At 33.5% G+C, this 17,977-nt stretch overlaps 1 protein-coding gene across 1 annotated transcript; it reads left to right on the forward strand.

The window, feature by feature from the left end:
* The first annotated feature begins 1,032 nt into the window (after positions 1-1,032).
* Positions 1,033-8,919, forward strand: nudc (nudC nuclear distribution protein). The gene is made up of 9 exons (XM_067411440.1): positions 1,033-1,201; positions 1,649-1,726; positions 2,470-2,682; positions 2,998-3,081; positions 3,189-3,302; positions 6,821-7,015; positions 7,133-7,216; positions 7,404-7,522; positions 8,622-8,919. Exons 1-9 carry the CDS (start codon positions 1,127-1,129, stop codon positions 8,671-8,673), a joined length of 1,014 nt encoding a protein of 337 aa, XP_067267541.1. The 5' UTR covers positions 1,033-1,126; the 3' UTR covers positions 8,674-8,919.
* The last annotated feature ends 9,058 nt before the right edge of the window (positions 8,920-17,977 follow it).

A 17,977-nucleotide genomic window follows, 5' to 3' on the forward strand; every position in this document is an offset into this window, starting at 1 on the left:
GTGCGCCAAAAAAAAAAAAAAAAAAAAGACTTATAGTGATGGCCGATTTCAAAACACTGCTTCAGGAAGCTTCGGAGCATAATGAATCAGTGTATTGAATCATGATTCGGATCGCGTGTCAAACTGCCAAACTGCTGAAATCATGTGACTTTGGCGCTCTGAACCACTGATTCAACACGCTGATTCATTATGCTCCAAAGCTTCCTGAAGCAGTGTTTTGAAATCGGCCATCACTAAATAAGTCGTTATTTTGTTTTTTTGGCACACCAAAAATATTCTCGTCGCTTGATAATATTAATATTGAAGCACTGTACTCACATGAACTGATTTAAATATGTTTTTAGTACATTAATGGATCTTGAGAGAGGAAATGTCATTGCTGGCTGTTGAGGCCACACTGAGTCATCGGATTTCAACAAAAATATCCTAATTTGTGTTCCGAAGATTAACGAAGGTCTTACGGGTGTGGAACAGCATGAGGGTGAGTAATTAATGACATTATTTTCATTTTTGGGTGAACTAACCCTTTAAAGGCGATTTTCTCAATATTTCGATTTTTTTGCAGCCTCAGATTCCAGATTTTCAAATAGTCGTATCTCGCCAAATATTGTCATACCCTAATAAACCATACATCAATTTATTTCAGATGACATATAAATCTCAATTAAAAAAAAAACAAAAAAAAACTGACCCTTATGGCTGGTTTTGTGGTCCAGGTCACAAATGTTGGCTAACTGACAATGTGTTCAAGTTTACGTGTTATTGTGCGTTTATGGTTTTTGTTTTAAAAAACATTTCTTGAGCTTAATATAAAGACAATCTCACAACCGTATGTATTATTCTATCTGTCCGTATATCAGTCTGTCAGGGGTCTCTAGAAAGTTCTGCCATATGAAGGTCCTCAGGCCTCATCTGTGCGCTGAACCGCCTCACCCACTACAGCTTCATAAAACTGTCACCTGATTGGTTTGCGTGTTCGTCCTTCAAATGTATGTGATCTGATTGGTCCTAAAGATTATGTGGGCGGTCCTTGTATCTAGGAAGTCAAGGCAACACACCGATGTTAGCGTGGCTCTTAGCATCACACATCAAATTGTAGTTCTTTAATCTGTTATCGCTAGTGAAAATGGGTGATGATGAGGAGAAATTCGACGGGATGTTGCTCGCCATGGCGCAGCAACATGAAGGAGGAGTGCAGGAGGTAACATGTCAACACATGCAGCTGCATGCTAGCAGCCGAGCTAACTGATGCACGATGACTGGCTCTAATATAAAGTACATCTGTATGTACATTAGTTACGGAGTACTTGGCTGTTTATTAGTGTTTTATATTACATTAATATGCTGCTATCATTTACATGGACATCTTGTATGGGGTATTAGAATGTTGTAATATGTGGAGAACATGGTTTTGTTTTAAAACCTTGTCAGGTGTCTTTTCAGACAGTCCTTAAATTTGCCCATGATGTCAAAAATGCTCACTAGGTTTTTGTAACAACCATTGTAAGGACTGTGAACATATGTTACTTTGGTAAAAAAAAAAAAGACCATTCAACCCATAAACCTGCTTTCTATGATAAGCCATTCCAGTGAACATAGTATCACTTTTGGTGTCTTCTCATTTCTTCTTCATTATTATTGTTTACAGCTGGTGAACACATTCTTCAGTTTTCTAAGGAGGAAAACAGATTTCTTCACGGGAGGAGAGCCCGGAGCCCCAGAGAAGGTTTTGATTTTGATTGAATTGACTGTCAGTTGTACTAACTAAGATTTAAATGAAGTCGTCGTCTTTACGTATATTTGAGAATCATTGAATGTTGATATTTTTGCATTTTAAAGTCAGCATGAAACAGAAGTTGCAATAGTATTTTGTTTACTATTGTGATGTATATCCTAGAGAAACCGCTTCACAAGTTCTCAGTGACAGGTTTCATGTGAGTGACAGGTTGTCCCATCCTCGTGCCGAAAAACATATCATCAGAGAAGAGATGTCATTGCAAGCAGCAGAGGAAGTTATTTTGATTAAAGATTACAAGTATATAAATATTAATATTGTATGAATAAATTATTTATGATAAACCTGCAATATTTCAATAAAAAAGAATGGTTAATTTTGATTTAATGGTGACTTTAAACCCAACAGTTACACATTTCACATAATTTACTCGCTCAAGTAGTCTTTATATATATATATATATATATATATATATATATATATATATAGCATAAGATATTTAGCAGGATGTCAGAGCTGCTCTTTTACATATAATTAAAATCAGTGGCGATTCAGGTTATCAAGCTCCATAAAGATCATAAGAAGCTTCATAACAGTATATACATCTATTTTTTTTTTTTTAAAGCCATTTTAAATTTGAGAAATGGTTTGAAATTGTTTTTTTTTTCACATTCAAATTTGTGAGCATTTGTTATCCCAATTATTGATCTGCTTTCTTTTCATTTGTCCTATAGCTGGTTAAAGAGGTGTTTGCTCATCACAATCAGCTTGCCCTCAAAGTTCAGAAAGACAAACAGTCCAGACAAGAGAAAGAGAAGAAGGAGAAAGCTGACAGAGCTGCCAAACTGAAGGAAGAGGAGAAAAAGAGGAAGCAGGATGCAGAGGAGCCCAGAATCAAAGAACTCACTGATGAGGAGGCCGAGAGACTCCAGTCACAGTTAAATCAAGTGAGAGCATATTACAGTTCATAAACCACTTTTATGCTTTGTTTATATACTAAATGATCTAATACAGCTTATGTAATAACAAATATGCATAAACTAACCTTAAAGGGATACTTCATCCAAAAATTAAAATTCTGTCATCATTTACTCCCAAAGATTTTGGTTAATCTTTGAAAACATAAATTAAATATTTTTAATGAAAACTGTTTCAAAGATTTATGGGTATGGAATAACACGTGGGTGATTAAACGATGAGAGAATTTTCAGTTTTGGTTGAACCATACCTTTATTACCATGGTAACTTTAACTATTTCTCAGACAAAACAAGAAGAAAAGAAAAGTTCTGGAGTAGCTGAGAAGATAGACATAGATACATCAGAAAAAGCAAAAGACAAAAAAGGGGTAAGTGGGGATTTTATCATTATTAAATGTACTAGTTTAAACCGAAAAGATGTAGTTTTGAGCAGCTCTAAATAAATGTCTAATGCTCACTTATGTGTGTATGTCAGTCGGACTCAGAAGGAGAAGAAGATGAAAAGGACAAAGACAAGATAAAACCTAATGCTGGAAACGGAGCAGACCTTTCAAACTACCGGTGGACTCAGACCCTGTCTGAAGTGGATGTGAGTTGTATTTTTTCTGCCATATTTATAATGGACTACACTACCGTTCAAAAGTTTGGGATCGGTAAGATTTTTATTGTCTTTAAAAGAAGTTTCATCTGCTCACCAAGGCTGCATTTATTTAATTAAAAATACAGTAAAAACAGTAATATTGTGAAATATTATTACAATTTAAAATGACTGTTTTCTATTTGAAAATATTTGAAAATGTAATTTATTCCTGTGATGCAAAGCTGAATTTTCAGCATCATTACTCCAGTCTTCAGTGTCACATGATCCTTCAGAAATCATTCTAATATGATGATTTGCTTCTCAAGAAACATTTATTGTGTACAGATGTACAAAATATTTGTACAATATTTTTTTTTCAGGATTCTTTGATGAATAGAAAGTTCAAAAGAACAGTGTTTATTTGAAATCCAATCTTTTGTAACATTATAAATGTCTTCTTTACTATCACTTTTGATCGATTTAATGCATCCTTGCTGAAAAAAAAAATTAATTTCTTTAAATTCTTCTCAAAAAAATAAAAATAAAAATTCTTACTGACCCCAAACTTTTGAACGGTAGTGTATAATGCTACAGAATCTTTGTATTTCAGATAAATGCTGTTCTTTTGAACTTTCTATTCACCAAGGAATCCTGAAAAAAAAAAGTACACAACTGTTTTCAACATTGAAAATAATCATAAATGTTTATTGAGCAGCAATTGAGCATATTAGAATGATTTCTGAAGGATCATGTGACACTGAAGACTGGAGTAACGATGCTGAAAATTCAGCTTTTCCAACACAGAAATAAATTACATTTTATATTATATTCCAATAGAAAACTTAAATTTTAATAATATTTCACAATATTACTGTTTTTACTTTTTTAATTAAATAAATGCAATCTTGGTGAGCAGACAAAACTTCTTATTAAAAATCTTACCGATCCCAAACTTTTGAAAGGTAGTGTATATGCACGGAGCGTTCTTTAGAACTTCCGCAATAATATAAGCCAGCTCGAAAACTTCGGGTGAGATGTCATTTGCTGGTGTGTTGAGCATTAGTAATGTAATACTTAGTTTATAATCAGAATACAGTCACTTAAATAGTCAGGCATAGCATTAATTTAGTTATTCAAACGTAAGACCGCATAAAAAATAAATAAAGACGAACCTCATTGTTCCTCCTCAGCTAATTTCAATTCGACCATCAATTTTCACACATTTTGATGTGAAAAAAAGCTTCAAAAATTAAATATGTATTGTGCACTTTAGTTAGACTTAATTGAATAAAATGTGTTTTTTTTACAAGTGTGCTGAAATTGATCTTGCCCCGCACTGACTGACAGCTGCTGTGATTACAAAGGGAAAGCGCAGTGCATGTTTTCTGTGTCATTCATTCACAAGAAAAGTTAATGTTTTTCTTAAGATTTTTTGAGCATTTCATACTTCACATTGAAAAAATGTATTTTTAAACCTAGTTATTTTATAATGTTTAATATTTAGTCAAAAACGAAGTGAAAAACGATTAGAGGAAATGGCTGATATATGCGCAAATAAATACTACTTTGCCGCCAACTGCTGGTTAAAGTGGTAATTATTGTCTTTTTTTATTTTTCCTTCATTTTTAAATGTTCGGTTTTACAATGGGGACAATCTCAGAAGGATGAACAAATAATGTTTGTGGTCATCACATTAAAAATAACATTTGAAGTGTTGCATGTGCGTGTCTAATTACAGACACGGTGCTTTTTAAATGGTCCCAATAGCTTCGTCTTTATTGCAATCAATAAAACTGGTTTATTGGCAAATTAGTTAAATGTGATAACTGCATTAAAATATGAATACAACATTAAAAAGTCAACCATTGATGGTTTTGTGTCGATGTACAGCGAGTACAGATTGAACAGCTAACAGTTCACCAGAAACGCCCGAGCTGGCTTAACGACAACCAGGAGGTAACCATGCATACCGCATATAGCCCATTGCTGATTATTTTTCAGAAACTGAAATGTTGGTTATTAAGTTTAGGTAATTGAGTAATTGTACTCAGTATTTGGTTCAGGGTGTCTTGTTCTCAGATGTGCCCAAGGTGAAATCAGTAAATTTCTTTGGGCAACGAGCCGCTTCTTGACATTTCATCCGAACAGTGCTCCCACACTGCTGACATGTTTATCTGTTGTAGTGTATCCATGTTATGTACACAAGATTCATGCTAAAAATGTCACCAGAGTAGTTGTGACATTTGAACTAGGTGTATCATCTACTTTACATCTACCTGACACTGGCAGTCCTTTCACAAACTTGTCCATAGTGCAGAACCACACATAATTCATTCATATTTTTTCATGGCTCCCTGCAATACTCAATTCTGATTCTTCAATCACACCATCTAGTGGTGTGTTATTCCACAACAACAAACACTATACAACTGATAACATGCCACTGTGGGTACTGCGAGTCATCTTGAGGTAAAAAAATGTCTCAATATTTTGTTTAGTTTTTTAATTATGTGATAAGTAGTCGCATAATAAGCAGGATAATTTGGTAGTGCACTATTACACTATTCCTTAGCCTTTTTATAACTCCGGGCCCCTCCAAGGGGTGCGCCCCCCAGTTTGGGTACCACTGCACTAAATAATGTCACTGTTTTGGTCAATGATTTCAGCCCTCCAAAACAATTTGATTTCAAATCAATATTTTTTTTGTTGTTGTTATTTCAGCCACATATACATTTGATGCACACAAGGTAAAGATCAAAATGTTTATGAATAAATAACTCATAGACTCATATACAACTCATAGACCAAAATCAAAAGGAAAAAATGTACACAGATTTTACAAGAAAAAAATTAATTTGCATTGTGTAAAATTTTCATGATAATTAAAGGGTTAGTTCAGCCGAAAATTAAATTTGTCATTAATTACTAACCCTCGTGTCGTTCCACACCTTCGTTTATCTTCGGAATACAAATTAAGATATTTTTGATGAAATCCAAGAGGTTTTTTTTTTTATCCCCAAGAGAAAGCAATTGCCACATTCAAGGTCCAGAAAGGTACTAAAGACATCATTAAAATAGTCCATGTGATTACAGTGGTTCAGCTTTAATGTTATGAAGAGACAAGAATACTTTTTGTGCGCAAAAACAAAACAAAAATAACTACTTTATTCAACAATTTCTTCCCTTCTCTGACAGTCTCCTACACTGTTTACATTGTATAGACCGTGCAGTGCTTCTCTGTTCTACATCAGAATGGCGACTCATTATTGGCCGGCTCCTGCGCCAGTATCACATGCGTACGTTGTGCTGCTCACATGAAAAGCGCCGGCCAATACTGAGCCGGCGTTCTGACGTAGAACCCAGAAGCGCCAACACAAACCAATTTTGGGTGAACTATCCCTTTAAGTCAATGGAAATTGTGGGAAAAAATCTGTTAAAATAATTTAACAAAATAATATAACGATAAAAAAACTTAAATCTTAAAATGACCCTCTGCCCAATATTTCAACTGTCAAATCCTCTCGCAGCTGGTTGTGCCTTTCGATGTGAACTTCCGTCTGAAGGGGAAGGATGTGGTGGTGGACATACAGCGGCGTTCCTTGAAGATCGGATTGAAGGGTCATCCGCCTGTGATTGATGGGCAGCTGTACAATGAGGTGAAAGTGGAGGAGAGCTCTTGGCTCATAGAGGATGGGAAAGTGGTCACGATCCATTTTGAGAAGGTATGGATTAGAGCATGCATAGATGGCATTTATGCGAGCTTGTGATGTATAATAATGATATATGATTCAATGATACGTTGTTATACCAGGATGACTAATGATACACGTTTATTTCAGATAAACAAAATGGAGTGGTGGAACAAGTTAGTGACCACAGACCCTGAGATCAACACCAAAAAAATTTGCCCAGAGAATTCCAAGGTAAGAGCAAACAATTTCCTAGTCAGGAATATGAGGTTTTTGATCAAGGGTTAATTTCAAACGGCATGTTCAAGGTTGATGAAACTTTGGGATCATTGTGTAGTCTAATAAATATTGCATTATTATAAGACAAAATGATGGATTGCATCTTCATCCCATGCTGTGTTTTTAAATGGAATCTGCTCAGCTGTCAGATTTGGACGGTGAGACGCGCAGTATGGTGGAGAAGATGATGTATGATCAGAGGCAGAAGTCCATGGGGCTGCCCACTTCTGAAGAGCAGAAGAAGCAGGATATCCTGAAGAAGTAAGAATACAGTCAAGTGGTGCAAAAAAAAAACGAGAAAAAAAAAAACATAAAACCAGAGATGATGTCATAAAGAGACCCTCATAATTGTCTTTTTAAATACCAGATAATTAGATTTTTTATTTTTATTTTTTAATGACCGTTCAGGTTGTAAAATGTCATGCTGCGACTCCCAAAATATTTTAATGAATAAATAGTTTGTGTTAAATTTTGAAATAAAAAACCTTGAAATAAAAGTTCTTAAAATACACTACAGTTACAAAGTTTTGTCAGTAAGATTTTTTTTAAGCAATTAATACTTTTATTCAGCGAGGACTCATTGATTTGATCAAAAGTGTCTCTGTTTCAAATAAATTCTGTTCTTTTGAACTTTGTTCATCAAATAATCCTTAAAAATTATCAGGGTTTCCATAAGAAATATTAAGCAGCACAACTCTTGTGCTGTTTCTCAATTCACCCTTCGCCGGGAGTTTGATTGACAGGCGATCTGACCAATCATAATGCCAAATCCACCATTTTGTCTGACAAACAAAACAGATTTTATTGATCTGCCTGCATTGACACCATTGTTTAAGACCTGAACTGAGCTGGATGACAAGATCACGGTTTTCTCCAGAGCTGCTGTATAGATAAATGAACTAAATTAATAACTTTTTTTTTTTTACAACAGAAATGACTCAACACTATTTTCTTCTAGAGCTACTGTACAGCCAAAACAAACTATAAAGCTGCTTTGAAACAATCTGTATTGTAAAAAGCGCTAGATAAATAAAGGCGACTTGACTTGACAGACAGGAGAGTTAGTAGACTAACGTCAGTGGATTTGAAATTGAAAAATGTGTATTGATATCTTTTCTTTGAAACATACCTTCGATGTTCATGTTTATTTCGTGCTATATCTAGTAGGAAGAGATGATCAGTTCACGTGCCGCTTGAACTGAGGCAGTTAGAATGAGTTATTTATTGTGTAAAATTAGATATATATAATATATACTACGACCTCAAAACCTTTTGAACGTCCTGTAAATAAGTCCATTCTGTATGTTTAAAGTTGAAGCTACTCTTCTGAATTCATTAATGTTCTTCCATGTGTTTGCAGGTTCATGGCTCAGCATCCTGAGATGGACTTCTCTAAAGCCAAGTTCAGCTGAGAGCCGTTTGTGCTGCATGAACGAACCTCTGAATGATCATCACTGTACATGTGACCCAAGGTTACCCTCCTGTTCTGCTCACCTGATCAGTTAGACGAGTTTGTGTTTGGGTTTAAAAGTGTTCAACTAACAATTTCACTGTTGTGATGATGAAAGTACCATAGACCATGTCTTGCTTTTTTTTGTCTTTTTGTCTTTTTTTTTTTAAATAAATCATTTCAAACCTTACCTATTTGTGTAACTTCAACTCTTAAAGTCTCGACAGCCACGGTTTTATAAATGTCCAGTTGCACTTTATTTTACAGTATGTGCACTTGCGTATACTTACAGTGTGCTTGCCTAAGGAAGTACTGGGTGTTATAAGGTAGCTACAGGGGTTAAGGTTAGGTTTAGGGGTTCAGGGTTAGTACCTAGTTATTACCCAGTTATCGCAATTACTATAATAAGTTCTTAGTATATACATGGGGAACAAGCCTGTAAATTAAAGTGCTACCAAATGTTCTAAGTCAAGTCACATGCATACAAATTGCTGGTTAGACCGCCACATTTTTTCCAGTGGTAACCTGGAATAAGGTGATCCTGTTTCATAGATTTTTTTTTTTAGAGTTAATGTCTAATGAAATAACTTTCTGATTAGTGAATCTGAATAGTTAATCAAGTGTGATTAGGATCAGCCTGATGAAAACTTTTCTTGCTTTTAACAGTTATGAATTTAGCAGAAAATGTCTGTATATAAATTGACCAGATTATTGCAAATTTAACATTCTATTTCTTAAATTACAAACTAGAGTGATTAAGACAAGTGCTCTCTGTCCCTAAGAAATATGAAGGCTGAAAAAAAAATACAGTATGAATTTTATGTAGTTTTCTGAATTTTTCTTCTAGTTAAAGATTTGATAACCTTAAATTTGAATTTTAAAACATATATATATATATATATATATTTTTTTTTTTTTTTTAAGTTTTTACCGATATACTGATATTCTTTACTAATATGTAAAAAAGTGCCATGGTTGTCTAATTCACCTCAACCAACACAAGGGGGCAGTGTTGGCAAATGATCATTGAGACTGGTTTAAAATACGGGGAAACTCGAAAATAGTTTTTCCTCTCCTGGCCATTAGGTGGCGGCATTGAACGCTCACGTCTTCAACCCACCTTGCAAATTTTACCATGGTAATTATGGTCACTGTTACTTACTGCTACTTATAATTTTTACTACTGTAAAATATTTTTTTTTAATTAATTTTAATAGTTGTGGCTAATAATAAATTACCACAGTTTTACTGTAGTAATGAGAACTGCGGTAGAAACTGGCCTTAGAGATCCTTAGGCTAAAAATAATAGTAATTTCCAAATGAATCTATTATTTTCCCATTATTTTCTTTAAACAATTTACATGCAGATATTAATGAAGCTTTAACCACCCTTTTTTACACCACAAAAAGGACAAGCATTACTATCAACACTAACAGTCTTTCTGTTTGGGATCACTTTGGCCCCGACAAGAGCAAATCACCAATCTGAGAATCTTAACCTGAAATATGACATATTTCCCATATTTCATGTTTAGGACCACCTTCTTCTTTTTTATTTTTCTTTTCTTCTTCTTTACTTCTTCTTCTTCTTCTTCTTCTTCTTCTTTATAAACAATTTGTTCTTTAGAATAGCCAGATGGGGGTTAACATTTTCACAATATTTTGAGAGTGTTGTCACTTTTTTCATGTCATATATATATATATATATATATATATTTCAAAAGTAGGGGCTGATAATGTATTTCAACAATTGTTTCCTTTAGAGCAAAACAACAGATCAGACCTTCCTCTGACATCCTCGCTATCACATTTGTAGTAGTTATTCCTCACCCAGGCTTGATTGTATATTTTGTATCACTGCTAATGGTTGGGAGCAGAGTGTGCAGTTTGTTAACAACTCTCTTGGACATCGTGTGGCTGTCTATAGCTTTAGTGGCGGCCTTCATCATGATGGTGAGAGTGTCAGTTACCATCTTACTCGTGCCTGTCACTTGCATTAGCTCGTGCAAACTAGCAAGTGTTTGTTGTATGTGAAATGGCACATATGTTTCCTAAAACTTAATAGTAACTTTGCCTCTTGTAGGCAGTTTCACAGCTCAGTTGTCAAAATGGTAGACAAACATTTCATGATGTTTAGCACAACCACAACATTTTATTTTATTTTTTATTTGAAGGAGACAAATCATTTAGTGAACTGCTAATCTAGACAGCTTTGAAAACTTTTTCATAATTCTCTCTTGTCTATAAACTGAAAAAAGTAACATGTTACTTCTTAACAATAGTTATTGCATAAAATATCTTTAATTTGTAATAGGTTAATGTTGTTATATTTATAAATCAACTATTGTTCATTGTTAAGTCATGTTTGATAATAATACATTAACAAATTTGTATAATGTGAAATGTGAAATGAATTAGCAACATTTTAAATCATTGTTTTAATAATTTTTTGTCATACTCTAAAGAAGCACACTTATTTTGATGTGTTAACGAACATACTAAAGCACATGTAAAGTGCTTAATTATAATTTTGACTTTAACATGTTATTCAATATTACATTTCAATTTAAAATATATTTTAAATGTGCTGAATTGCAACTTCTTTATTACAAATGTATAATTACAAATATATTCAAATAAAATTACAATATAGAAAAGACATTCAGTTATATTTTAGTTTTCCATAAATGCTTGTTAGTACATTCTGCAGTACACTTATTTGAAACCACAATATTAGAAAGCCAATAGAAGTAATTATAAAATTACATTCAAAATATTGTAATTTAATATAAATTTACTTTAATAATTTTCCATTTAATTGCAGTTAGCATGCTATTACAACTGAAAAATTACATGCAATATGTAGTATATGTAGAAGTATTCTTTTAACCCTTTAGTGCAGTTTGGCCATTTTTGACTGAAAAGTTTTAAGTTTTTTGTTTTTATTTTTTAAAGATTTTTTTTTTTTACATCATCAGAAACAGAATTTTTGGCATTTGCTATGTGAACACCCCCACCCTCCCCAAAAAAAAAAAAAAAAAAAAATCATGGACAGGATTCGAAAAGGTTAAATGGTCATGGGAAAAAAGTCCCACTTGTATTGTAAGCTGATTTTTTGGGATATCATCCTCAAATCTGGAACACAACTTGTGTAAGATTGCTTTGATTTATTTTTTGATTTATTTTGAAAATATATGTTTCATATAAAATTTAAATAGTATTTTTGTGCATTTTTCATAATAATAAACTTACATTTCTATAACATTTTTTTTTAATTTTTCTATAACTTTTTTTTATTTATTTATTTATTTATTTTTCACTTCAGCAATAATCTGCCAAGTGTTTTCTTTAAAAAGAGACCAAACTTAAGTCTTGGAAATTTCATTTCAGGTCTATGCTTAAAAAGTGGTTAACGGGTAATAAATTGGTCATAACTATTCCATAAATATAATTTAGTACCATAAAATCCCCTTAAAATACAAAATATTAAATAAAAACATTATCAAACTAAAATTATTGTACATTAATTTCACTGAAATTTAAAAAAAAAGGGCACTGCCACGTGAGCAGCACCAGAGGGTTAAGTTTATTATTCCTGTAATAAAAGTATGTTGCAGTGTACTTTATTCCACAGGGGTTGTCTTGATAATTTAATAAGAAGTGTTTGAGTTTATAAGAACTTTTGATTACAGATTTTTCTGAGGCAAAAAAAAAAAAAAAAAGCAGCCACAAGCAAAGGTTCCCATTTGCTCTCCATTTAATCTCATTGTTGTCCAGGAGGATTGACAGAGATATTAAGGTGATCTGATTTATGATTTTTCATCAGTTATTTTGAGAGAAGCATTGCCATCTACTGCATGATGCAGCTGTAATGTTTTCTTCCAGAATGCTCCGTCTCTGTTGGTGGGTGTAGTTGTGAGCTGGCCGGGGTGAAGAGTCGGGACAGAGAGCTGGAGGTTGCTCAGCTGACAGCTATGTCTCACCCAGGTACGAGAATTTCTTCATTAACGAAGGCACACAGACATCAGAGGGCGAAGTGGGTTTGTGTGGGGGTGAAAGGCAAGAGAGATGATGGGCAAACACAGCACCACGACGGGCCGCTCCAGACTTGATGACTTGTTTTTGGCAGCAGGGACCCATAACTCATCCACAAGTCCTCGCATTCAGACTCACCATTATAACCCAAGTGTTTACCCAGTCATGCACTCACTCTGTACTGACTGCACCGATACCGGGAAATAGAAGATGCATTGGCATTGTTGATGGAAAACGAGGTCCCTATGGATAGACTGGAACATATGCTGTCATCCTGTCCCTTGGGAAAATCATGTAATATTATATTTAGAACATGGACTGAAACTCATCACAAGTGGATTATATTTCCATTATATATTTACTTAAAATACTATTTCAATATATTTCTTAAGGCCCTAGTTTATTTGAAACATGATTGCCCTGTCTCTCCAAGTGCTATTGTCAATTCATGAACAAATGAAATATCTCCATTTAGATTTGTTTTGTAAATTCATTTTTCTCAACAGTTGATGTTTTCTGTCCCCTGTATTTTTTTAATCACTCTGTTAGTCCATTACAGCAGGTTAATTGAACTAGAAAAACCTAAAAAGTTTCAAGTCTCAGTTTTGATTTGGGATTTTGTTTGGCATTTCTGTCCCCATTTCTGTTCATGTTTGCTGCCCCCAGAATCAGGGTATCTTCCGTTCATTCGTGTTTTGATTTGATATTGAAATCAGAAAAAATGAGAAAACCGCACCTTTTTTCATTTTTCATTTTCAAAATGAAAACGAAAAAACAAAAAATTGGCTTGATTTTTCTTTTTTCGTTCTGGGGTTGGAAACAAATAGGCAGTTTGAATATTCGATCTCTACATGTGGGCGGGAATGAAACGCCTCTTTCCGCTGATTGGTCAACCAGACGTCAAACCATGTCGTGATCAGTTGTTCATCGGTTCAGCTCAACAGAATAAAAGTCCCTCGTTCTACAGCTGTACTGATTCTTAACGCGTTTATTCTACATTTTATCTCTTTCTCATCAAATAGCCAGACTAGTGAATGTTGACACAAATCGTTCTGATGCAGAGTCAGGGCTTTATTCTGTGTAGACATTAATTCATCACGTGAAATATTAGTTTATCTCATAAATATTAATTTACTTTGCAGCTGCACACAACTACCCCCAGCCTACAACTTTGATACACTTTGATACATTGAGTGTAGAAATGTCTTTTGTTTTAGACAACATGGGATGGAACTGAAATGATAGATAGGCTATGAATATATATATATATATATATATATATATATATATATATATATATATATATATATATATATATATATATATATTTGTGTGTATTTTACAGTCACAGCACATCTATTATGCCTATTCTATTTTGAGTTTTTTTCATAGAGAAGTGTAGGACATGTCAAATATTAAGTTATCATTCTGTTTCATAATATATGTGCAACATGCTATTTTTTTCCTTTTCTTAAAGCTATAACTTTTGTTTAAGGCAATATTCTGAGTTTATTTCATTAATATTGAGTATTAATGAATGTCACACAAACCAGTGTTTTAATTTCTCTGCCGACTAAACTTCCAATGCAGATCAGAACCGTTGTCTGACTGACTCGTAGCGCACAGAACAGTGTTTCATTCCTGAATGAATCAGAGTCTTTGAACAAATCAGTTGACCGAGTGATTCAATGGCCCAAAAGATTATAGAGCTCCAATTGATATATTCTTGAATGAATCAGGGTTTTGAACGAATCGCTTAAATAAATGAATCATTAACACAAAGACTTGCTGACACCTACTGGCGACATTAATTTCATAATCCAATTATCATTTCATTTTGTCATTTAAAATTTTCTCTATTCAAAATGATGTGTAAAACATTAATATCATTACATTATGCAGTTGTAATTCGTACACATGTACTGCCCTCTCTGAGCAATCTAACAACTCATAAATCTAAAAGCAACTTCAGGTGCTGCTTCTTTGACACCTCTGCAGGCCTTTGTTTGATACTGATTTAATTGGTAACAACCTATAGCATCATATTATTGTAATTTAAATGACAACATTTAAGAACTTAACATTAAAGAAAGCATACATATCTAATAAGATTAGGAATAAAATCCTAAAATCCCCTGTAAATCAATTAATCAATTTAATCAATTACAGTTAATTTCTGACACAGACAGATGACAATAAATAGGCTATAAAATACTCTTTATCTCATTATTGTTAGTGTTATTTCAGGGTTTTGATATATAGCCTAATATTGATAAAGTATAATTGATATCTTCTTAAGAGAGCACTATTATGGTTATTTTTAACACTGTTTTATCATTTTTCCCTTTATTTATTTATTTTACTTTTTTTTAAATGTGTGAAAGCCTATTTCAAATGGGCATAAACGAGTTCACCTCCATCATCAAATCATCCAATTCGCATTTTAAGTCCATCTCTCTATAGCACCGCTTTGATGAACTAATAACATGTAATATATTTTCATATCTGTCATATTTCAAATTCATCCTAGATCCCAAAACTCAGGGTGTTGTCTACAACAAAAGTTATGACTGCTGCATATTTACATCGGCTACTGATTTGCACTTTTTAATTCAATGTGTGCCTATACATTCGCTGCCCAGTGCGTTGAGCAGCTTCGCTAGATTTTTATAGTTGGTCACTTCAATAAAACAGGCATTGTGCCAACATTGTAGAATGGACGTAATTGTGTGCAGCTGCAAAGTAAATAAATATTTCATGAGAAAGAGATAAAATGTAGAATAAACGCGTTAAGAATTCGTACAGCTGTAGAGCGAGGGACTTTTATTCTGTTGAGCTGAACCGATGACGACACGGTTTGACGTCTGGTTGACCAATCAGCGGGGTCCGTGTACGTTTTGATAGTTTGTTTTCCAATTTGAAACGAAATACGCAGAAACGAGAAAACGGTCGTTTCCCGTTTTTTCGTTTGTTAAAAAAACGGAAAAAACGAGATTTTGACTCGATTTTCGTTTTTTCGGGTCACGGATAGAAAACGGAAACACGACTTCAAAACTCGTTTTCCACATGTGGGCGGTCATTACACGCCCCTTTCAGCCGATTGGTCAATCAAATCTGAGCCAGTGACGTCGTCTTCAGTTCGTTCTACAAAATAACAGTCCTCTGCCGCTATATCAGTAGATGTCATAAATCGGCTTTCTTCTGCCTAACGCGTATTTCACAGAATATTTATTTCAGAAATGTTAATCAGCACACAGACTGTTGTAATGCATAGTGAAACTGCACTACCCACACATAGGAGCGGATGAAAAGAGCAGATTAAAAAAAAAAAGAAGTTTTTATTTTATTCTATTTTGAATAAATAGAATAAATCACAATAAATACGTAGTGTAAGAACTTTTGAAAAACGAACAATAGCTCATCTCTCTTTATTTATTTATTTTATATGGCCTAATGCCTGCTGAATATAGGCTAATGTTAATAACCCTTTGGTTAAAAGATTGAGGGAATATGTAAAGATCAAACATTAAAGATCATAATTACAGCTACATAGCTATTTTAGTTATGACAAAAATAATATATAAATGTTAAGCCAAAACGAATTAGTTTAAAGCTGAACTGAAACAGAAACCGGCGTTATAACTAGGCCTACCTCTCTAATTTGACAAATCCAAATGTTTCAATATTCACGATTTGGAGGCTAAACTATAGCCTATTTATTATTTAAACGCTTTTATTGTAGCCTACACAGACTACTTAAAATGAGCAGTATAACTTTTTATATATTTGGTTGAATGTAGGCCTATGTTATTTTGACAATTAACAGACTGTGATGTCAAGTTACTAAAACTGATGTTGTGTGAGCGCGTGAGGCGCCGACGCGTTCACTTGAATTTTCTTATAAAAGCTGAAACAACATAAAATACTCAGACATTTATGGTCAATGTAACACCATTCGAATCTGTGAAGGGTTAAATAGGCCTATTATTTTTGTACACTCACAATAAAAACAAAACATTGCTCGTAAAATAAAGAAATTTTCTGCAGTCTCGGTTTCCTTTCTGAACTTCTCAAAAATGAACCGACACTCATATTGTCGCATTTTTTCCCCTTTCATTTTCGTAATATGTTAATTACTTAAGTGAAATAAATTTCGCGCATAGACATATGCTATTTATTCCTTTTATATAATTTAATCCTTTTTTTTTTCGTTCACAGAAGCGCGGCAGGTGGTAATGATGTTCTGTTGTTTTTTCTGCTATTTGTTCATGTAGGCTAAAACTAACCCCCTTGGATTTTTTTTGTTTTTGTTTTATGATTCACAGACATTTATCAAATTTCGTTTAATTCTAATTTAATATAATCTTGTCGGTTAATGAAACGATGATCGCATCAGTTGAAAGTCAGGGGGAAAAACAGAAATTATATTGACAAGGCAACAATAATTTTCGTTTAGTTTAAGTTTTTCAAAACATGAACTGCATACAGTAAATTTTCCCGCTGTTTAAGCCACGGATATTTACGAAATAAAATAATTATAAAGATGATAAAATATAATAAAAATAATTACAAGGATAATAAAAGTTCTATGTTTAATATACGGGAGTTTTTGTTTTGCTGTTGTCCACTAAAGCAATTGACGCAGAATCGCCAATAGCCGTTAAATCGAAATTGAAAGCAAAATGTTCAGGGCCATAGCTAATTCATTCAAAAGCGAAGGAAAGACAGAAAAAGTGAGGATAGCAAGTAAACTGTGACATATGATAATGTTCACTGTGTTCATAAAAGTGTTTAATTTAAGAGATAAAATCAGCATGGCCATTTATAAGCTAAGGGAAACTAAAAAGCCCCCCGATGGTGATACCGTTATTAGGTGTTGCCATGCACCTAGTGGATAGCCTATTTTCTAATATGACTGCATATTTTACTGCAAGGAATGCATCTGCTAAATGATTGAATTTAAATGTATAAAATATAAACACAACATTAAAATAAGAAAAAAAAAATGAGTGCAGTAGCCACTGATCTATAATAGAGAATAGTCTATCATTATAGCCTATTGATCGGTGGTAGTAGCCCAAAGGATGTCAATGTCATGCGCTTGGTAACAGATGTAGAGGAATTTACATTTTAAAAACACAATGACAGCTTAAAAACAGACAATTAAATTTACTGTAGTTTTTTTAAACTACTTTTATCTGTGCAAACATATTTCTGTGAAATACGCGTTA

The sequence above is a fragment of the Chanodichthys erythropterus genome, chromosome 15 (genome assembly GCF_024489055.1).
Source record: "Chanodichthys erythropterus isolate Z2021 chromosome 15, ASM2448905v1, whole genome shotgun sequence".
Lineage (NCBI taxonomy): Eukaryota > Metazoa > Chordata > Actinopteri > Cypriniformes > Xenocyprididae > Chanodichthys > Chanodichthys erythropterus.

Bases quoted from the DNA above. Each gene is read 5' to 3' on its own strand.
- nudc (XM_067411440.1), top strand. From the start codon at position 1,127: ATGGGTGATGATGAGGAGAAATTCGACGGGATGTTGCTCGCCATGGCG. The intron at 3,303-6,820 runs GTGAGTTGTATT...ATCCTCTCGCAG, and splicing joins AGACCCTGTCTGAAGTGGAT to CTGGTTGTGCCTTTCGATGT. The intron at 7,217-7,403 runs GTAAGAGCAAAC...GAATCTGCTCAG, and splicing joins TTTGCCCAGAGAATTCCAAG to CTGTCAGATTTGGACGGTGA.